Source organism: Dermacentor variabilis, chromosome 11 (assembly GCF_050947875.1).
Source record: "Dermacentor variabilis isolate Ectoservices chromosome 11, ASM5094787v1, whole genome shotgun sequence".
Classification (NCBI taxonomy): domain Eukaryota; kingdom Metazoa; phylum Arthropoda; class Arachnida; order Ixodida; family Ixodidae; genus Dermacentor; species Dermacentor variabilis.
In genome coordinates, this window is record NC_134578.1 from 92,453,109 (window position 1) to 92,476,777 (window position 23,669).

The 23,669-nt window shown below is 48.6% G+C and overlaps 1 protein-coding gene across 1 annotated transcript in view; it reads right to left on the bottom strand.

Annotated features, from left to right (window-relative positions):
* The window catches only part of LOC142563865 (carbohydrate sulfotransferase 5-like), an 85,224-nt gene that overhangs the window by 36,617 nt on the left and 24,938 nt on the right, over window positions 1–23,669 (bottom strand). Inside the window, exon 3 of the mRNA XM_075674540.1 lies at window positions 16,586–17,124. Coding sequence (XP_075530655.1) covers window positions 16,586–17,124 — 539 coding nt within the window. The remainder of the gene's footprint in view (window positions 1–16,585; window positions 17,125–23,669) is intronic.

Below are 23,669 nucleotides of genomic sequence, written 5' to 3' on the forward strand. Positions count from 1 at the left end.
ACTGTTTAAGCATTGCGGCACCCATGTTTTACACGAGACACATAAATCAGGAGGAAAATTAACCCAAAAACTGACCGCTATAAAATAGAAAGCAATGACGGTATCGCCATACTCCAAGGCAACTGTGTGTTAGGTTGCTTGTAGTGTGGCAATATCCAGCGAGGGCTGAACGAAGCCCCCACTGGATATTTCATGGTCAACTATAACGAGCTGTCTCATCAATATAAAAGATCACTATGCTGAAACAGTGTGTGGACCTGTACAGAGCATCTTGTAAGCTAGGCCTAGATCAATACTCCAAGATCTTGCTGTAGGTCTTTAATTGTAAATCTCCTGGTATATTTCGAATGCATTACTTGGAAAGTTAAAGTTAGTATTCATCAAATCACCATGGAATGTCTCAGAGCACTACCTATGTCACATTCTTGGTATATTTGTTCTTTGTGAGCTTTTTCCACTGCACATTACTAAGTATGCAAGTGTTAAATGGATTGTTGTGAGTAGTTTATTTATTAGATACTGCAGACTCAAGGCCCAAGTAGAGCAGACTATGCAAAGAAAAATAAAGCATCAAGAAACAACAAAATAAACAACAGCGATGTAAGCAGAACAATGGTAATTTGAAGTCCGATCATCTGATTCAGTGAGACAGTTCCATTTATGTATGGCCTTCAGGAACGAAAACAGAAACTGGGACAGGTAAGTATGTGCAAAAGTATGCTTTGTATGTCCTGAATGCTCCGCGTGCATTCCCTGTTTACATGAAGGTGGTATTGGCTCTTTACTGGATGGATCAAGCCATACTGAAGGTTCTTGGGATGAATCTAGAAACATTTCCTCCCTGGGGGAGAGGGGGGGCAGCAGGGCTGGGAAGGCGGCTACTACATGTACACATATTAATTGAGAAGGGGAGGAGGTGATTGAAGCACGTGTCCACCTCTCTCTCTTCTGGCTTCGCCTCTGCAGGCGTCTGGGATGTCAATGGGCATACTGCTGAAAACAATAGCACGACTGACTGCTTAAAAAAACGAAGAGAGATAATGTCTCAAAATTAAACACGATTTATTTATGATGCACATCGCAGAGGGTGACTACAGAATAATTTTGACCATTTGGTGTTCTTAACGTGCACGTAGACCTAAGTTGACGAGTTTTTTCGCATTCCGCCTCCATTGGATTGCGGCGGCGGCCGCCGCCGTAAAGATCGAAGACTGGATCTTTACGGCATCTGTTTGATTAAGTTGGGAGCCAGCAGGCTTCCAGCAGAGGGATAGCGTGTTTGCCCTGTGCTACCGGAATTACAGAGACGATGCCTATTCGTCATGTGTGCATGTCCGTTTGGCACGCACACATAAGCACAGACACGAAGGCACGCATCGCGTACATGACTACACAACGCGAGAGCCTCGGCCATTTGTAGAGCGAGGGTAGCATATCTTGTTTCACACGGGCGTATGTGAGCCATAAAAAAGCCGCCGAGTCGGCATTTCGGAGAGTTTTTGATATGAAATATAGACAGTGTTACAGCAGACAGATATAACGCGACTGCAGCGCAAGTGAAAATGAAAGCAAGGAAACAAAGCGGGCACAGATCGATCGACCGATCGAGAGTGGGCCCAAATCTCGGATCACGCTATGAACAGGGATCACGTATTTGTGCGCTTACGTAATAATGGGCTAGTGGAACGTTCTATTTCATGTCATACACCGACAATAGGCAGACCTAGACCTAGCCCACCTCCAATGTTCGTTAAAGGTCATCTCTCTGATAACTGTTTCGTTTTTTTTCTGTAGAATTGCATAATAAATACAATAAATGTCACTAAAAGGTTAGTAAGTTGGGAATATATATATATATATATATATATATATATATATATATATATATATATATATATATATATATATATATATATATATATATATATATAGAAGGAATGAACACGCAGTGTTTTATTTATCGCTTCTAGTAAAGAGGTGCGTAGTCGTGAAAAAAATTTCCTCCTCTCTCTGACTCTTTCTTCCTCGAGGTGCACGGGGAGTAAGTGCGGCCGTTCATCCTCCCGTTGCTCTCTTTCTGACGAGGGACTAAACACTTACCCTCCGAAATTTGCACAAGGCACGCACACCTCTGCAGTTCGTCCCTTGTGGGAGGAAAGCGCCCTATTTAGGTGTAACTGTCCAGTTGCTCACGTTTTCCCCGGCGTTCTTCTTAGAGTGTATATACTGCTTAATTTTTAGGGCGGCGCCCGCGATTACCGCTTGCATCATGTCTCTGGCACGATCCTTATTTGTTTCTGTATTTTAGAGCGAAAGGCTCTACTACGCCATATCTCGCCAGGTCATTCATCGCGTCACAATGACCTTCAGCTGCAGGACGCAAATCTGTCAGGTATGACGTCACGCCACGTGATCCATTGCGAATAGGCGTCGCGGCTGCGCTCGCTCGGAGCCTCGCCGCTGTGGTAGCACGTGACTAGGCGAGGGTTAAAAGGCTAAATATAGTCGGACGTAGCGGGAGAGAGCGCACACTTTACGTCGCGTTGGCGATAAGGACGTCCATTCATCGACCAATGGTTGGGCGCACTGGCACAGCCAACGTAACTAGACGCAGCGAACGCGCCCTGCGTCGTGCGACGCTCACCCGCGCGTCGATGACGTCATACGTTTCGCTGTTTACTAACATAGTCCCTTGACTGCTTCCGATTTTTCTTAAGGACGTAGCCAGCTAAATTTAGCTAACTAGAAAGGCATTAGCGGCGGCATTGAGTAGCAAGATAGCGTTAAAGAAATGTATATATATATATATATATATATATGTGTGTGTAAAGCCCACAGATTTTCAACAGCTTTCCTTTGTACATAAAGACAATTATGCAAGTCAAGGTTGCCGTAAGTTATATGTCAAATTTTATTTGTTATTCATGAAGCGCAACGGGCACATTTTTTATCGCAAAACGTAATAGACTTTCCATACAGTGAAACAACTTAAAAACAGGCTTTGTATTCCGGCACAGTAGACTGATAAGGCCCATGACCGGAAGTTTCTTGGCGCCGCTCTCTCGCTGCCATTACCGCGCGAGCGAAACAGTCTATAACGCGCCTTTAACGGCTGCTTCGCCGGGGCTTCGTCGCTCGGTTTCGCCGTGATTGGCGCGCCGGCTGGGCCTTCTATTCGTGCGCTTCAGCGCGAGCGACGGGCTGGATCAAATCATCCAGTAGATATAGCTAGACGGCAGGCTGCGAAATCTGAAGGGCAGGCAAAGTTGCTTAACAGAGAAAGAAATTCAACAAGAGGGGACACTCCGAGAAAGAAATTTCAACAAGAGCGGACACTCCCATAGAGCCCAGCGGCCCAATTGACTGTAGCGCACCAAGCGGATGGTATTAACAGCTTCCGGTTTGGGGGCGCGCGTTTTGAACGCCAGTTGGTACACGTTACGCTGGCTCCGCTGATCGGCGCGGCATTTTTTTGCCCGCTTCTACTGCTGAACCACACGCGGCCTTGGCGCAGAATCGTCCTATTGTTCAGGAAAAATGATTACGAACGATCTTTAGAAGGCTCCACCGAATCTGCAATTTCATAAGGCAAGCGCAAGACATCTGGAATGACGAAATGTTTATTTCGCTCTATATAAATGCTCGTCCCGGTCTTCTTGTGCATTCATCCAAAGTTGTGGCACCGGGTGAGCAGCAATCGATGTACGAAGCTCTGCCGGATGCCATCAGGTGAAAAAAAGTAAATTACAAGCATGTATCATTTTGGTATATTGACCTAACAGGAATATTGCGTGCATAGGTGAAACGTGCGTAAGTGACGAATGAGCGGCATTACAGATAAATTCCCTTTTAGTACATTTCGTAGCAAGTATACTCCTCCCAAACAATGCCATAAACTCTGAAGAAAACATCCGATTTCCAAGCAACACTCCCTGCGCGGGCATTATTTCCTGCACTTTAAGAGCACAAATACACGTGTGACTGCGTGTTTGCTAAACAACTTGGCCTCAGTCGACGCGGTGGTACGCCAAATACACAGAGGTGGCTACAACACAGGCTCTCAGCCAGACCGTGTTACACGCTCACAGAATGCCTTCCAGTCGCACTCAAGACAGATTCGTGGGTGCAAAGCCTGTTTTCAGTCGCTCAGAAGACAGAAATGCCATGTTCTTGAGCTCCTCGGTGTTATCTGTTGCGCGTCCTGCCGGCACCAGCAACACACTCGCGTGTTATCACTCTCGGTAATCGCCCGTCGCGTTTTCGACAAGCGTGAGTACCGAAATAAAGTATATGTTCTTGCAGGGCCATAAAAAGCGCCACAAACATGTCCCACTAAACTTCAGTACATGCAAAAACTAACTCACTATGGTCGGCTTGCTTTTTTGCTAACAGCTTCACAACCCCAGGCGCGGCGAGCATGCCTCAAGGTATCCCAAAAAGTTACGAAATGAATTACAATAATTTTTGCTGTCAGAGAATGCGTCACGAACTTCTCCCAGTAAGATTCAGTCCATGCGAAACTAACTGCGACGCACAGCCGAGCTGCTTTTCGCTAACTGCGCCACTACGCCGAGCGTGGCCAGTGTGCCTGAAAAGTGCGCCAGAAAGTAGCGAAATTAGTTACAATAATGTCTGGGATCACAGAAAGCTCCAAAACTTGTCCCGGTAAGATTCAGTACACGCGAAACTGCGTCACACGGCTGTGGTGCTTTCCTCACAAAGCCAGGTGTGGCGGCCGTGCCCAAAAGGTACTGAAATAAGTTATAATAACGCTTGGGCTCATAGAAAGCGTCACAAGCATCTCCCAGTACGAGTAACTAACTCAAATTAAATAGGCCTGGACGGAGGAGCTGCTTTTCGATGACTGCGTCACTATATATATATATATATGTGTGTGTGTGTGTGTGTGTGTGTGTGTGTGTGTGTGTGTGTGTGTGTGTGTGTGTGCGTGTGCGTGTGCGCGTGCGTGTGCGCGCGTGTGTGTGCGTGTGTGCGTGCGTGCGTGTGTGTGTGTGTGTGTGTGTGTGTGTGTGTGTGTGTGTGTGTGTGAGAGTGTGTGTGTGTGTGTGTGTGTTCAGGTTTCTGCAGTAAGCCTAAATGTGCGTGAAGTGCGTCGCCTACTGTCAAATAAAATTACTCACCTTGCTGTGTAGCGGTGCCGTGTCGAAATGTAGACGGAACGCAAGAGAAAGTATGAGAGAACGCCGGGAGCCCGAAAAACGGGCTACATCCAAAAGAGGCGGGTCGCCGAGCATGCGATCTTCACATGCGCAGCCCGCCTCGCTCGCTCTTGTGGCTTGTCTGGCGCATGACGTATGCACAGTATGCACGTGCGTCTGGCGTGCCGCTAGCTTGTTGCCAGGCAACGCAAGAAAAAGAAGTCGCAACGTATAAGTTCATTTACACGCAAAACTTTTTTAGTTTTAGTGGGAAAGAATAAAAGAAATAGAAAGTTTTCTGTAAGTTCATTTCACATTCTTTTCTTCTGATGCTCGCGTCAACTAACGGATGGAGTTGACACTAGGCGTGACGTGTTTCCTGTTGCCAGTTTTTGCCGAGTGTCCCCTCTTGTTGAATTTCCTTCTCGATGGGACATTCGGGAAAACTGGCAACAGGAAACGCGTCGCGCACAGTGTTAATTCCACCAGTAGTTGATGCGAGCAAGGGAAAAAAATAATGTGAAATGAACTTACGGACAGCGTTCTTTTTTTATTCTTTGCCACTAACACCAAAAGGTTTAGCGTATAAATTACCTGATGCTTTGTGACTTAGTTTTATTGCATTACCTCGCAACAGGCTAACGGCACGCCAGGCGCTACAGATGCGTGCGTCATGCTCCAGACAGGCAACTGAATGAAGCCAGCGAGGCGGGTTGCGCATGTGAAGTTCGCCTGTTCGGCAAACCGTCTCTTTGGATGTGGCATGTGTCTTGGAATCACGGCGTATTCTTGCGTTCCTTCTGCACTTCGACATGACACCACTGGACTACGGCAAGGCGGGAAATCTTGTTTCTGCCTTGCCGACAGTCTGCGACGAATTCCAAGCAATTTTGGCTATTACGGCAGGGAACCGAGACTTCTGACGCAGTTAGCGAAAAACAGCTCGGACGTGTCGGCATAGTTGATTGGAGTTAATGACTCGTACTGGGAGATATTTGCGACGCTTTGTATGAGCCCTGACATTATTATGACTTGTTTCGGAAGTTCTTGGGCACGCTCGCCGCATCGCGTGTACTGAATCTTACCGGGACAAGTTCTGGCGCTTTCTCTGGCCCACGAGATTCTTGTAACTGATTTAGCTACTTTTAGGAGTACCTTTCATGCACAGTGGCGCGCTCGGCGTTGACACATTCAGGCAAAAGTAGCTCAGCCGTTTGCCACAGGCAGTTTCGCGTGTACTGAATCTTACCGGGACAAGTTCAGGACGCTTTTTCTGAACCCCCCTCCCCCCCCCCCCAAACACAAGAAAAAACAAAACAAAGAAATTATTGTAATTCGTCACTTTTTTGGATACAGGCATGCCAGCGGCCCTTTGGCTTGTGACGCAGTTTGCAAAAAGCAAGCCGGCCATGGTGACAGTTATTTTGGCGTACACTGAATATCATTGAGAAAAGTATGTGATGCTTTCTATGGGCCCGCGACATATACCTTTTTTCGGTACTCACACTTGTCGAAGGTCCGACGAGCGATTGCCAAGAGTGATAACACTGGAGTGTGTTGGTTGCGCCGACCGAACGCGCGAAAGATAATTCCGAGGAGCTCAAAACCAAGAACTCGAAAATTCTGTCTTCTGAACAACCGAAAACAGGGTTTTCACCCACACATTTGTCTAGAGTTCGAGTAGAAGGCATTCTGCGAGCGTCTAGCATGGTCTGGCTGAGAGCCTGTGGTGTGGCCACCTCTGTGTACGTAGCGTACTATTGCTTCGGCTGAGGCCAAATTCTTTTGGCAATGCGCTGCTGCCCATGCATTCGTGTTCTTAAAGTGCAGGAAATATATGCCCAGGAAAGGGGGAATTCTTGGAAATTAGATGTTTTCTTCATAACATGTAGTGCGGCCTGGAATGAGTCGGGTATTTTCGACGCCATCAATGTAAAAGCGAATTGCTTTTGTTTGTAACGCGACCCATTCACCACTCACGCATGTTAGCCCTCTAGACGCAGTATTCCTATAAGGGCTAAATACCGAAATGACGCAAGCTTGTTATTTATTTTTTCAGTTGATGCCGTCCGGTGGAGCGTCGTAGGGCAACTACTGCTGCTTACCTGGTGCGACAATGCTGGATGAACGCACAAAAAGCCCGGAACGAGCATTTATGTAGAGCGAAATAAACATTTTTTCATTTACAAGGTGGTTTGTATTTACTTTATCAAATCGCAGGTGGCACATATTCGATGGAGGCTTGTAAACATACTTAGCAGTCATCATCATCATCATGATCGTCATCATCATCAGCCTGGTTACGCCCACTGCAGGGCAAAGGCCTCTCCCATACTTCTCCAACAACCCCGGTCATGTACTAATTGCGGCCATGTTGTCCCTGCAAACTTCTTGATCTCATCCGCCCTTCTAACTTTCTGCCGCCTTAGCAGTCATATTTAACAGGGATGTGCGGGCTAGTTGGTGGTCGTTATTGGAATGCATCATGTAACCGCACAAAAACAAGGGACAAAGAAGGAACACACAAGAGAGGCGCGGAACCAATGGATGGATGGATGGAAAAACTTTATTTTCGTCAGAACGCATGTGCGGACGATTCCGTGCTAGATGGCCATCAGCTCATGGCTGACGGCGACCTGGGTGGCCCACTCCACGGCCCTGGTCTGGACGACCGGGTCTGAGCTGGCCAACACGGCCTCCCACTGCTCGAGAGAAGGATCACGCATAATATCCGCCGGTGGCGGCGCTATGCTATAGCTCCATAATATGTGGTCATAGGTGGCCAGTTCCTGGCACCATTTGCATTCCGGCTGAACGTCCGGGTAAATTTTGTTTAACACGTATGGGCTATAGAAAGATCTCGTCTGCAATCTTCGCCAGACGCTTTCCTGCGCCTTCACCAATAGCTTGTCCGGTGGAGGGTAAATTCTCCGCTCAAGTTTGTAATGGTTAGTGATGTCGTGAAAGGACACCAGCCCATCTCTCGTGGACCTCCCTGGAACGTCCGGCTCACCTGCTCGGCTGACGAAACCTCGAGCATTCATGTGAGCCGCCTCGTTCCCAGGGTTCCCAGAGTGGGCCGGTACCCAGACAATTTCTACCTCCGTAGTCCCTCGCCCCGTGGCCCGATTTAGTAATCCTGCCGCTGTGGCAGAGATTCTGCCCCTCGCCAAATTTCGGATGGCTGTTTTAGAGTCGCTGAAAATCAGGTCAGCTTCAGTATTACCTATAGCTAGCGCTATCGCCGCCTCCTCTGCAGTTTCTGAGGAGCGGGTTTTGACTGATCCAGAGGTGAGTAAGCGTCCCCGGCCGTCCACCACCGCAACTGCAAATGCGTCCTTGTTCTCATACTCGGCGACATCTACGTAGACTGCCCCGTTGTACTTCCCGTACTTAGCATGTAAAGCTCTGGCTCTTGCCCTCCTACGGTTCTCGTGATGTATCGGATGCATATTTTTAGGTAAAGGTTTTATGTACAAGCCCTTGTGCATTTCTCGCTTCACCTGAATTTTCATGTCCCCAGCTGGAGGATCAACTCCAATGCCGATCCCTTCCAATATATCCCTCCCTACTTTCGTTTTGGAAAGTCTACTGAGTTGCATCGCCAAGTGTGCCTCCCGCAGTTCTTCCAAGGTGTTGTGCACCCCTAATCCCAGCAGCCTTTCGGTAGAAGTATTGTTAGGCAACCCAAGGGCCGCCTTATACGCCTGTCTAATCATAGCCTCCACCTTGCCTTTCTCCGTCGCGTCCATCTTCATATAAGGCGTCGCATACACTATTCTACTGAGCACAAACGCCTGTACCAGCTTACACAAGTCCTTTTCCTTGACGCCTTGTTTACGATTGGCGACTCTCCTGATAAGTCTCACGGTAGCATTGACAGTATTTTTGAGCCTTTCCAAGGCCTCCCTATTCTTCCTGTTAGTCTGCAGATACAGCCCCAGGATCCTGATCGTTTGGACCTCAGCGACCGGTGCACCCCCCACTTTCACCTTCAGCGGTGGTGGCGGCACATAGTGCCTCGCATGTATCCCTCTTGGTTTATGCCTAAGCACAAAAAGCTCGGACTTGGGCTGAGAACACGAGAGTCCTGCCTCCCCCGCTAGCTCCTCCACAATATCCACTGCCTGTTGTAAAGTTTCCTCCAATTGTGCGTCGCTTCCCCTTGTTACCCACAGAGTAATGTCATCCGCATAAAATGTATGTTTAAGTCCCGATATCATTGCCAGCCTGGGCGGTATCTTGATCAAGGCGAGATTAAACAAGAACGGCGATAAAACCGACCCTTGTGGTGTCCCCCTGCCCCCCAACGGGAAAGGATCCGATTTAAATTCTCCGACTACAATCTCCGCAGTCCTATCCTCCAGAAATGATCTGATGTATCGGAAGGTTCTACCCCCCGGTCCTATGTCCGATAGGTTCCTTAATATTGCCTCATGGGTGACATTGTCAAAGGCCTTTGTAAGGTCGAGCCCCAAGATAGCCTTGGTGCCCGTGCCGTACCCAGGATCAACCACGTCCTTTTTGAGCTGTATCATGACGTCCTGCGTTGATAAATTAGCCCTAAAGCCAATCATCGTTTTAGGTATCAACTCCTTGTCCTCCACATAACCCTGAAGCCTGTTGAGGACCACATGCTCCATCAATTTGGCCAAGCAGGACGTCAGCGAGATGGGTCGAAGATTCTCAATACAGATCTTCTTCCCTGGTTTAGGAATAAATGTAATCCTAGCATGCTTCCACTCTGCGGGGATCTCCCCGGCCGCCCAATATTTGTTCATCAAGTCCGTGAGCGCCCCCACTGACTTGAAATCCAGGTTCCTCAGCATTTTATTGGTGACCCCGTCCGGACCCGCTGCCGACGTAGTACGAAGCTGCCCCATTGCAAACTCCGCCTCCGCCACCGTAAAGTCCGCATCTAATTCGAGGTTTTCCTCTCCCGAGTAATCCGGCAAGAAACCGCCCGCCTCGCCGTTTATGTAACGACTTCGGAGTTCTTGAATGAACTCCCCAGTCGTGCCTTGATACTGATGAACTAACCTAGCCATTTGACCCTTCTGCGCCGATTTGGTTGCCGCCGGATCTAAAAGGTGCCTCAACAACTGCCATGTTTTTTTGCATCCGAATTGCCCATTCATCCTGTCACAAATCTGCCCCCATTGTTTGCACTGCAAGTCCAACGTGTAGGTTTCGATTTCTCGTTCTAGCTTGGCCACCTTCCTACGGAGGACCCCATTATGCTTTTGTTTCTTCCACCTCCGAAGGAGACTCGCATGCGCTTCCCACATGTGTAACAGTCTAGAGTCCGCCGTAAAACCTTCCTCCACCGTCGGAACCTCTTCTGTGGTACCCTTCACGTCCTGCTTGAGCGCCTCAACCCAGGCTCCCAAGTCCACGATTTCCCCGCTCACTGTGTCTTTCCTGACTTTCCGAAATCTGTCCCAATCCGTCACTCTAGTTCCTTTTACCCTGTCTTTGTGCTTAGCAGTACGAAATACCGTGGAAAGGATATAATGATCACTGCCCAGTGGCTGTCCCGTGTTTACCCACTTTGCATCCCTAATACCTTTAACAAATGTGAGGTCCGGAGATGTGTCTGTGCTAACGCTGTTGCCTATCCTCGTATGATCGAGCGGGTTATTCAAAGTTGTCCATTGTAGGTCCTGAGCTACCCGCCAAAGCCTATTTCCCTTTGGAGTGGCTCGGATGTAGCCCCACTCCGGATGAGGCGCGTTAAAATCTCCAACCACGATGAGTTGAGCCCTAGCCGCTAGCCGTTGCGTCTTTATCAATAGGTCTGGCAAGCCCAGCCCTTTATCTTTAGGAGAAGAATATACATTAAGTACAAAGAGACTCTTATCGTCCTTTCTTTTGGGCAGAACCTCTAGCAGGACGTAGTCCTCTCTGCTGCTATCTATGGTATGCTGAATCGCCGTGGCGTTGCGATGGACTAGCACGGCCGTGAAGACGCTCGATACACCCCCCCGATCAATCTCTGGCGGTGTAAATGCCTTAAATCCCGGTAATTTCACCCAGCCACTAGCCTCTTGCAAAGCTATAATGTCAGGCTTACTGTCCAGATTTTGTATGTGCAATTGCAGGTTCCCCCGCTTGCAACGGAAGCCCCTGCAGTTCCACTGCCAAACCTCAATTTGCTGGCGAGGGGCCATGATTAGGCACTAGGTTCACTAACATCGGCGCTTGGCCGACTACGGGAGGCAATCTAGCCTGTAGCGTAGCATTGAGCTGTTGAAACATGCCCATAACCTGTGTTTGGAAAGCCCGCATATCATTGGTGAAGGCGTCAAGACGCTCCTCAATCTTGTCTAGTCTGGCTTCGATCCTGTCGACCCGAGCTTCCAACCTATCCTGTCTTTCCTCCTGTTTTCCTATTCTGTCCGCAAGGGCAGACATTTCCCCCCTAAGACTAGTGACTTTAACGACTGGCTGCGGCGTGTCCGCCGTTGAAGTTTCTGCCACTCTTTTTGCATTAGCTCCATCATCCGCCGATGGCGGCCTCTTAAGCTTCCCCCGATTCTCCACCTCCATAGCTGTGCTCTCGCTCTCGCGAGAAGCAGTCGCCTGTGCCGCTTTCAGTGGGGCCTGGACCACCGGCGTCTGTACCCTTTGTCCTTTGTCGCTTTTAAGCGCGCGTTCCATCTCTGCTATCCTGACTTCCATCTTTTTAATCGTCTCAGCCTGCTGCTGCACCTGCCTTTGTAGCTCCTTCTCTCGAGCGGTCTCACTCTGGGAGGCCACGTAGGGCCAGCTCACCTTTTTTCTCGTGGCACTGGGACTTCTTCCATGACTGGAACCCTGTTCTCCTTTGCCACGCTCGGTTCCGGGCAGTGGTGGGAAGGAAGTGGACCGGTCCCTGCTCTTGTTATCGTCTCTCGCACCGCTGGATGACCGCTTCCTGGGCCTCGAGCGACGCTCCTCCTTGTCAGTTTGGCCGTTGTCCTCACTGGCCTGCTGCAGGCCCGTCGGCTGCTTACGGGCTAGACGAAACTTGCAGTTCCGGCTCCCCGTGTTGTGCGCCCCATGGCACACGATGCAGTCCGGAGTGCAGGTCAGCGGCTCTCCTTCCGGTGGCGCAGGATGATCCTTTCCGCAACGGCGACACAGATTAGTCTTCGGACGATAACAAACGTCCGCCCGATGTCCCACTCGTCTGCAGTTATAGCAGGTCTCGACTAACTCTCTGTACGGAATCACCGCGTACAAACAGTTCCAGTAAATAACCTGCCAGGGAACATGCTTCCCCCCGAACGTTATATGAATCGCCTTCGACTTTCCCAAAGGTCTGGCATCCAAAATTTCTATGCCGTCATTCCTCTTCAAGAATCCCGCCCGAACTTCTGCCAGTGGGCATCCGTTGTACGCGTTGTAAATGACTCCGCGCACAGAGTTCTCCGGCGCCGCCACGTACGCCGAAATCTCAAGGTCATGACCGCTCAGCTTGAGCGTCTTTACATTCGCATATGCCTCACAGCGATGCATACACGGCGTGCTCACCGTCATCGTGTTATTTGTCTCGTTGACCCGCACCAGGTCTTCCTCCGCCGCAGTCGCATTCGTCAGCTCCGCTGCCGCTCTCAAGGCATATCCGAGTTCCCTCGACGTCACCATACTCAAGTCCCAATTCTTGGGTCGGCACACAACCTTGAAGTCCTTGGCTGGCATCTTCAGAAACGGTCCCCGTTTCTTCCACACCGGCGCTTTTCCGCGCTTGACTTGTTCTGCTCCGTGCGTCTGGCGCCCGTCGCTGCCCGCCTGCTTCTCGCTAGGCCTACTCTCGGGATTGTTCCCGTATACAGATTTCTTGAATCTATCTCGAGCCCGCAAAACCCAGGCCCATTCTCCCACCTCGAACTCTTCGGGCGTTATAGTCTCTCCCTCAACGGAGTACTCCATTGTCTTCAGCCTCACAGAGGCCCACAACCACAAGTCACCGTCCCGGAGCCCGGTGCCGTCGGCGGCGGCTCGGCCTAATGATGAGGCCTAACTTTGCCGCGCGGTGGTTGAGCACGAAAAGCGTGGAAAAACCCCTAAAAAGGGGGCAAACTTGCCGAAATTTGGTGTCCGCAGGGAGAGGGCAACTTCCTGTGGACAACCCCACAAAAAGCAAGTCCACAGCACAGGGAGTTCCACCGAAAAACGGTCTCAAAGCGGGAGCCCATGCGAAGCACGTCCGCAATCTTCGACTTCGTCGTCTTCTCCTCGCGCGGAACCAAGACTTTTCAGGTTACACCTATCACACAAACCCAACGCTTGCTTCTTTAGCTTAGCGGCAGTGCACGTCTTCATGGAAAAATTTTTTGCGACAGCTTCCCTCGCTTTCTGACGAAATAACGAATATGGTAGAACCGTAAAGCTACCTTCTTTATCAGAAATCATTAAAGCCAGATCATTCTGCTTGAGGTACTCGACAGTTCGCTTAACATCCCGATGCTGGTTCTGCTTGGACCGATTCACTGCTAGAGAGTTTACCCCTTCTGAAATACATAGGACTTTTTCATCATCGGGCGCGCGTCTTGCAATGCTCTTGACAATAGATAGGAGTTCGACCGGGGACTCTTTTTGGGTTGAATACAGAACTTAGGTTCTTTAGATAAGACCGAATCAACACTTTTTGGCACATCGCAGTGTCCAATATATGAAACCTTTCCTGGAGACACATTTACCTTTTTTCGGAACTTTGCCCAATCGAGGAGCGCTGGAAGGCACAGGGACCACAGCGGTTCGGTAAAATGGTTACCTTCGCGAGAGTAACTTCTGCACAAGGCTTCAATGTTCTGGATTCCCTCCACTTGGGACGCTGCCAGCGCCCGCAGGCATCCTTGAATATGTCGCACTTGCCTCCATAGTTCAGACCTGAGTATCTTCATCATCCTGGTGGAATGCCTTTTCGAGGGAGTGCACGGGTAGAAGAGGAGAACAATTTCCGGAAGGATGAGCCGATGGTTCAGGGCGAAGGCACACACACGCGCACGACAACCGATGATGGCCGCTAAACTAACAAGGGTAGCACTCGAATTCACACATAGGAAGGCAGGAAGAACAGGGCCCATTGAACTAGAAAGTAACGTATTTAACAGGGATAAGCGGGCTAGTTGGTGGTCGTTATTGGAATGCATCATGTAACCGCACAAAAATAAGGGACAAAGAAGGAACACACAAGACAGGAGCGGAACCAAGAATTTTCAGGTTACACCTATCCTGCCTTTCTATGTGTGAATTCGAGTGCTACCCTTGTTAGTTTAGCGGCCATCATCGGTTGTCGTGCGCGTGTGTGTGCCTTCGCCCTGAACCATCGGCTCATCCTTCCGGACATTGTTCTCCTCTTCTACCCGTGCACTCCCTCGAAAAGGCATTCCACCAGGATGATGAAGATACTCAGGTCTGAACTATGGAGGCAAGTGCGACATATTCAAGGATGCCTGCGGGCGCTGGCCGCGTCCCAAGTGGAGGGAATCCAGAACATTGAAGCCTTGTGCAGAAGTTACTCTCGCGAAGGTAACCATTTTACCGAACCGCTGTGGTCCCTGTGCCTTCCAGCGCTCCTCGATTGGGCAAAGTTTCGAAAAAAGGTAAATGTGTCTCCAGGAAAGGTTTCATATATTGGACACTGCGATGTGCCAAAAAGTGTTGATTCGGTCTTATCTAAAGAACCTAAGTTCTGTATTCAACCCAAAAAGAGTCCCCGGTCGAACTCCTATCTATTGTCAAGAGCATTGCAAGACGCGCGCCCGATGATGAAAAAGGCCTATGTATTTCAGAAGGGGTAAACTCACTAGCAGTGAAGCGGTCCAAGCAGATCCAGCATCGGGATGTTAAGCGAACTGTCGAGTACCTCAAGCAGAATGATCTGGCTTTAATGATTTCTGATAAAGAAGGTAGCTTTACGGTTCTACCAAATTCGTTATTTCGTCAGAAAGCGAGGGAAGCTGTCGCAAAAAATTTTTCCATGAAGACGTGCACTGCCGCTAAGCTAAAAAAGCAAGCGTTGGGTTTGTGTGATAGGTGTAACCTGAAAAGTCTTGGTTCCGCGCCTGTCTTGTGTGTTCCTTCTTTGTCCCTTGTTTTTGTGCGGTTACATGATGCATTCCAATTAGCAGTCATTTTTAACAAATAAATGGTTCCGCCCTAAGGTCGGAAGTGTTTGAACTGCAGAAGCAAATAAAAAAAACAAAGGCGCCGAGTAGTGAAGTCCACGTAGGGCATGCCAGCTAGCGCTCAATATCCGTGCACCCAAAACCCATCCCATCCGCTTGGTGTTCTACAGTCAATTCTGCCGCTGAGCTGTGTGGGAGTGTCCGCTCCTGTTGAGTGTCTTTGTCTGTGGTCGCCAGCTGAAACGCTGGAGCAAAAGGTGGCCCGATTAGCACGTTATAGAGAAGCTTACCGAACCCGGAAGCGTGCCAAGATGGAAGCTGCTGCAACCACCGCCATCATTCAGCAACACGAACAACTACCGTGGGTACAAGCAACGGTACGCACAGCGAACTATTGACGAACCACTCCCTTCGGCAGGTGACAAGGTAGACTGAGACGGCCAGGTTTCCCCGCGACTTCACGGACAACCCGCGTTGCAGCGTGTGTAACGTGTGTTATATTGTGGCCTAGCTTTAATGATACACAGTGTGCACATTCTTTGTGAAACCAAGCCAAACGGACCTTTCACTCGTGATAACTAGGTTTACAAGAGTTAAGCCTCCGCCATGTTTTAATTTTTCTTTTATTTGCTGCTGGTGGGCTTTGTTCGGGGTAAGCTGGTCTTTGGGCAATCGAATGCAAGATTGTTTTTATGAAGTTAAAATAGCTGCCGAAAATCATAGTTAACAATCAATCGATAAATAGGACTGTGAATAAATACATGAATGCTAACGCAAAAACTATATGATAACTGAATGATTTCCTATTAATTGACAAGTGAACCCGCCGTGGTGGCTTAGTGCACATGGTGTTGCGCTGCTAAGCACGAGATCGCCGGATCAAATCCCGGTCGCGCCGGTCGTGTTTTGATAGAGGAGATGTGCAAAAAACGCCCGTGTGTCGGGCGCTGGGCGCGCGGTAAAGAAAGCCAACGTCGTCAAAATTAATCCGTAGTACCCCACTATACGGCGCGCCTCATAATCATATCGTCGTATTAGCCCGTCAATCTCCTGAATTTATTTAGTAAATTGGATTAAGTCTTAGCCTTGGAAATATACGAAGGGGTTCAGATGCACACGGTGCGGCTGACCTTCAGTGCACAAGCAGCGTAAGCCTCCACGGTGGGTCGTCCAACCACTGCCAAAATATCAAGATGCAGACATAGGATCTCGGGTGAATGATGAGAACATGAAAATTGGCTGAGGTTTAACCCTTGATCCTCTGTTGCTGTCCCTGATATCGCCATACATTAAGCTGCGCTCCCAGTTTACCTGAGCCATGTGGAGCCTGGTGAACTTGAAAACTGCCGTTTCAGCTCGGGAACATAGCGCCGCTAGGTGGCTCGGAGACGTGCACGACTCTCCGGTTCCACAAACGTTGACTAAGAACGTGTTGTGCACGTAGGACTCCGTTCGCTCCAGCCAGGCGGTGTAGAGCGGTACGTTCTGCATGCGGCACCGGACGAGCTCGTCGACCAGTTGGAACGCGTGCCGCTCCCGGCCTCGACGAATTCTGTCCGCTATGGTGAAGATGTGCAGTGGCTCGAAGTGGAAGAACGTCCTGGGTCCCGACGACAGGAGCTCGCCAACAAGCGAAGACCCGGACCGGTAGTACGCGATGACCAGCACCACGTCGACATTGGACGGCGGGACGACGCGAAGCTCGTTAAGTGCTCTCTCGAAGGCCACCGGCAGCGCATCTTCTAACGAAGTGTCAATCATTTCATCTTGCGTTGATTCTACGGCTGTTAGAGTGTAGGACCGGGCGTCGGTCGCGTTTTCAAGGCGCACTTGAGACTTGTCGTCCAGCCCTGTAAAAGAGATAAATGTAAAGTTCAGCAGTGGTTCAAATTTTTTAAAATTAAAACTTCTCTGCAGGGATAGCTTATGGGTACAGCATGAAATAAATGTCTGAAAAATATTTAGTAAAAAATTATGTTTTCATCTACTACATATTATTTCGTAGTTGTTAGCTGCTCTTGGAGTAACGATGCGATGTCTGACGGTCACGTTGTCCTCTGTCCTATAAAGAATGATTTTAGAGTTTGTGGAATGAAAGACACATTTTCCCACTACATTTCTAATATTATGAGAATAATGACAATAGAAGCAAGCACAGTGCGATGCTTTATGCGTTGCTCTGTGTTGTTGTGGCTATGGCGGGCCGTTTTTACAGAGAGCTCTGCAGCTCGATGAATGACTTTTTGATGATTTCAGGGATCAGACAACAGGAAAGACTGACGGTGGATTATATTGCTCCGATATTGGCCGTGACAATGTCGGATATTTTATTAAAGTCTTTTATTACTATTTCAATAGCAATACGGCTTACTTAAAATGATTTTAATTTGTGAGAAGATGGAGCACTGTCTGGACGCCACATCGTCCCTATTGCTAATGTACGTTCCCCTCTGTTAATTTCAAATACTTCTGTATTCCTGCTATGCATCCACATTAGTGCCCGTAATTCCCGCTACCTCTTTCCCTTCCCCCTTTTCCTTGCTCTAGTGACGCTTGCCTGTTCGGACGCCCTACATCTTCCCTCCATCTTAGCTCTATTTACGGCGTGTTGGGTGAGTTCGCCGCTTTGACAAACTTGGCGTCTCTTCTTTTTGCTCAACAGCAAGGCTTTACAATTTATAATTACCAGTGCAAGCAGCACGCCGTTTGGTCCAAGATGTCTCCTTTAAAAGGAACAAGCACTTCTCACTCAGAAACTTAGTTCAAAGCAAATTTTGTAATAGTATTTGGTGTTGTCTACAAATACATATTCTTGTAAGTTTTACAGTCAGTGAGTTAATTCTGCATTCAATGAGGTTGTACAGAAAGGGGGGTGCTGGTGGGCGATAATGTGGAGACTGCAGATGTATGTTAAGTAATAAAACATCAATTGCGTCACTTTGTTGATAACAATGTGCAGTTTATTATTATTCCAAAAAAATTTTATTACCGCAAAATGTTCATGTTGCAAGCCCAAAACAATACATTGTTACGGGCTGCTCTCTGTGAAGGCAGGGTTTATTGAGGGACGACCTAACTGATGGCCATGAACGCCAGCAGGGGCTCCGCTATCGCCTGGCGAACGTCGTCTTTTTCTACCCTCTGTAACCTCGTGTCCCACTACAGCTTGTGGTACACAGTGAAACATCGTCAAATCGGTTCGATGGAAAAACGGTTTATCCGGTTATTCGATTCGCCGGTTATTCGAATCTGAAAACCGGATAACCGGACTGATCGATTATCCGGTTGGTTATTCGGTTAATAGTGTCCCTATATCGGATAGCCGGACATTCGGATATCCTGATATTTGTTCATCTGTCGTCATCATCATCAGCCTAGCTACGCCCATTGCAGGGCAAATGCCTCTTCCATACTTCTCCAACTACCCCGACCACGTGCTAATTGTGGCCATGTTATCCCTGCAAACTTCTTAATCTCATCCGTCCACCTAACTTTGTGCCGCCCCTTCTTACGCTGCCCTTTTCTTGGAACGCAGTCCGTAACCCTTAATGACCATCGGTTATCTTCCCTCCTCATTACATGCCCTGCCCATGCCCAATACTTTTTCTTGATTTCAACTAAGATATCATTAACTCGCGTTTGTTCCCTTACCAAATTTGCTCTTTTCTTATCTCTTAACGTTACACCTATCATTCTTCTTTGCATAGCTCGTTGCGTCGTTCTCAATTTAAGTAGAACCCTTTTCGTAAGCCTCCAGGTCTCTGCCCCGTACGTGAGTACTGGTAAGACACAGCTGTTATAAACTTTTTTCTTAAGGGATAATGACAACCTGCTGTTCATGATGTGAGAATGCCTGCCAAACGCACCCCAGCCCATTCTTATTCTTCCGATTATTTCCGTCTCATGATCCGGATCCGCAGTCACTGCCTGTCCTAAGTAGATGTATTCCCTTACCACTTCCAAAGCCTCACTACCTATCGTAAACTGCAGTTCTCTTCCGAGACTGTTAAACATTACTTTAGTTTTCTGTAGATTAATTTTTAGACGCCCTTCGGCTTTGCCCCTCCAGGTCAGTGAGCATGCATTTCTGTTGGTCCCCTGAGTTACTAAGCAAGGCAATATCATCAGCGAATCGCAAGTTACTAAGGTATTCTCCATTAACATTTATCCCCAATTCTTGCCAATCCAGGTCTCTGAATACCTCCTGTAAACACGCAGTGAATAGCATTGGAGAGATCGTATCTCGCTGCCTGACGCCTTTCTTCATTGGGATTTTGTTGCTTTCTTTATGGAGGTCTACGGTGTCTGTGCGGCTTTGGCTATAGCGGCTGTGGAGCCGCTATAGATATCTTTCAGTATTTTTACATACGGCTCGTCTACACCCTGATTCCGTAATGCCTCCATGACTGCTGAGGTTTAGACAGAATCAAACGCTTTCTCGTAATCAATGAAAGCTATATATAAGGATTGGTTATATTCCGCACATTTTTCTATCACCTGATTGATAGTGAATATGGTCTATTTTTGAGTAGCCTTTACGGAAGCCTGCCTGGTCCTTTGCTTGACAGAAGTCTAAGGTGCTCCTGATTCTATTTGCAATTACCTTAGTAAATAGTTTGTAGGCAACGGACAGTACGCTGATCGGTCTATAATTTTTCAAGTCTTTGGCGTCCCCTTTCTTATGGATTAGGATTATGTTACCGTTCTTCCAAGATTCCGGCACGCTCGAAGTCATGAGGCATTGCGTATACAGGGTGGCCAATTTTTGTACAACAATCTGCCCACCATCCTTCAAGAAATCTGCGGTTGCCTGATCCTCTCCGGCTGCCTTCCCCCTTTGCATCGCTCCCAATGCTTTCTTTACTTCTTCCGGCGTTATTTGTGGGATTTCGAATTCCTCTAGACTATTCTCTCTTCCATTATCGTCGTGGGTGCCACTGGTACTGTATAAATCTCTATAGAACTCCTCAGCCACTTGAACTATCTCATCCATATTAGTAATGATATTGCCGGCTTTGTCTCTTAACGCATACATCTGATTCTTGCCAATTCCTAATTTCTTCTCTTCAAGCGACGGCAAACAGCATTGCCTTGGTTCTGTCCAGCTACGTAACATTTGCATATCTTTAAATCCTGGTGCATGAGCGTTGGCGCACACTCTATATGAAAATAAAACGCGGCATTAGCAGAGGTCTGTTTGCGGTGGCTGCTGTGAATCGCGCCCACGCGACACCCAGGCACTGCGTTTTGCGATATACCGTTTAACGAGGTAGTCGCGCTACATTTCGCTCCGTTTGCAATGTGCCGCGCGATACAGAATATCCGCACCAGCCAAAATATAGCGAAATGAAAACGCCCATAAAGCTACGATCAAATTTCGTATTAGGGAGTATCGTAATCATTGGCGATTTTTTAAATATCGCATTCTCACTGCTATAACGCAATAAAAAAGCGAGGAATCAGTACTGAAGAAGCCTCCCGGCAAGCCAGCTGCCATTGTTAAGGAGGAGCGTTCTGAAGCTTCAAAACTCATGCTCCGGAAAGGTTTTCACCATGAGGCGCGCTGCAATGGACGGTGTGTGCTGTTCACGGAGCTGCTGTGACTTGTTTTTTTTTTACATTTCCTGTCAGGACACGCAATACTAAGGGGAATAGCATCATCATCATCAACATGCCATCAATATTGTCAAAATCCAAGGGTAGAGCGAACTGTTTGAACAACTTCTACTGGCGAAGAGGAGAGCGAGGTGCGCGAAGGAAATTATTATTGGTCATGCACAGCACTCATAGGAATACTAAAACGTCTGGAATGGTTTCCTGTGTGCGTTAGTCTCTTCGCACTTCACTCTTTTGCAAATCAACTGCTATTATGACCACTCGCAAAAGCACCTGGCTAAATTTATTCCCATACCATGCATGCGAGAATAATGCACGTCGATTAATTAAGAATTTTGAAGAAAGAGGGTTGAAGGAAGACGAAGTGATTTTTTGTTAGAACGCTTGTACTTTTGTCTCCGCTTTTTCGCTTTGTTTCCCTGCATTTCTGGGAGCTACCGCTCCCTCCTTGCGGCAACGGATGAAGAGATAGCCGAGGACTTTCCTGATGTGCAGCTGTCAGGTCGGCTAGCGTCCAGGAAACGTGGAAATACGTCAAGCGATACAGACAGCGAGGCCACTGAGATATGTTCGGAACGCTACGACTCATCGGACGATAACTTCCAGGTCGTGATGAGTAGATCAGCGAAAAGAAGACTACTGCACGCATCTTCGTCGCCAAGTGCTTCTACCGTGAAGAGTGCACCGCAGCGCTGGCCGCACACTGTGCTCCTTATGCCCGTGGACCCGGCGACCAATTTGCGGCTCCTCAACAGGCAGGTCCTCTCTTCGTTACACGAGAGTATCGCACCAAATGAGATTAAAGACGTACGAATAAACTGGCGGAAAAATGTCCTGGCAGGTTGTCTTACGTCGCAGCGCCCTACAGGTCCTACGTAAGATAACTGATATCGACAATGTAGAGGTGCGATCAATGATCCCTACAGGCGGCGATGGTACTGCGGGCGTCATTTATGACGTCGACGTTGCCATGCCTAATGACGACTTGCCAACGCTGATAAAGCCAACGACAGAAGGCACTTTCATTACAATGATTTTCAGACTGGAAAACTCACGCTGTGTGAAGATTTTGTTTGAAGGAGACAGCCTTCCTTCCCACGTCAAAGTAGGACACGTCCGCCATCCAGCACGACCATTCGTTCCGAAGCCCCTCCAGTGTTTCCAGTGTTGCAAGATTGGCCACGTGAAGGGCGTCTGCATGAACAACGTCGTGTGCCCGCGGTGCTCTGAGTCCCATTCAGAAGACGCCTGCAGCACACGTGTTCTAATGTGCCCTAACTGTAGTGGTCCTCACAAGGCCTCATCAAAGGATTTCCCGCGGGTGCGGAAGGAATTCACGATTCTAAAACGAATGGTGTGGGACAATTCAACGCATCGAGAGGCTGCTGCCGCTGTTCGGCGACGTCGGCATCGACACCGAAAACGTTCACGAAATTCCGCAACTGCAGACAGGAACACGCCAGCTACCGTCAGAAGGACTGCCGCATCACCGCGCAGCGCCACCATCACAGATACAAGGAAAGCAAACAAAGCGGAGAGGCTCACCCGTCATGAAGAATAGCCTGAGCTACCGAGGGCACAACTCCCTGATAAGTTGCCTCAAACCACACCGACTTCAACGGCTTCGTTAACTGTTGAAGCGACGCTGGCTGATGACCTGGAGGTCATCAACATTCTGCGGTCGCTCATGAATGCCACTCGCGTTATACTCACCAACATGAAATCTTCGTCGGCGCAAAGCGCGCTAGAGGTGCTGGACACTTTGAGTCCAGTACTTGCAGCTCTTGGTTACAATCATGGCTCTCCAGAAGCCTTCGTTTCGTGACGAGGTCCGGAACGCGTCGATATTTCAGTGGAACGCCAGAGGACTGAAGTCACGCGTGTCGGACTTTCGACAGTTCGTGTTCACGCATAAGTTGCCAGTCATCGTCATCTGCGAGCCCCTATCAGACAACATCAGACTGTCCGGGTATGAGTGTTTCATGTCCGCCAGCCATGGAGAATGCAGCAAGATCATTGTATTCATGCGACGTGATCTTACGTATGTGCATCATCCAGTGTCACCTGTCCAAGAAAACCAATACGTATGTCTGATAGTGAAGAAAGGCAAGCTCACTTTCACATTATTGGAGCCTACATATCGCCCTCAAGTCGGTTGGACTGCGAGAGATTACGGCGAATCACGACAGCGACTCCGCAGCCTTTGGTGATTAGTGGAGATTTTAATGCCCACCACCATCTCTGGGGAAGTTCTAAGATAAACTCGCGAGGCAGAAGATTAGTGTCATTTGCCTCCGAACAAGAACTGTGCTTGTTAAATAATGGAAGCCCCACCTTTCTGCGTGGAACTGCCTACTGTAGCTGCCTGGACCTCACCTTTGTTTCGCGCTCCTTCACACAAAGGTCAGGTGGTTTCCGGATATTGAAACGTGGGCAAGTGACCACCTACCCACTTATCTTAGGGTTGAAGGGCTGACTGACTCCAGGTTAGCCGGCGTCACACAATGTATCGACTGGCCAATGTTCAAGTCAATTGTCGAAGACGGCTGTCGGGATGACTTGTCCTCTAGGCTAGAGGACATCATAAAGGGTGCCCTAGAGGTTGCGAAACATTCGCTTCTGAGAACGTATACACGCACCAAATACGACATTGAGCTAGAGAAGCTTCGTGCAATTGGTCGTCTTGCAGAGCGAAGATACAGGCGCACGAAGTCGGTACATGACTTGAGGTTGGCCAGAAGAACTCGAAAGAAAATTCAGCGTCGCATGGACAAACTTG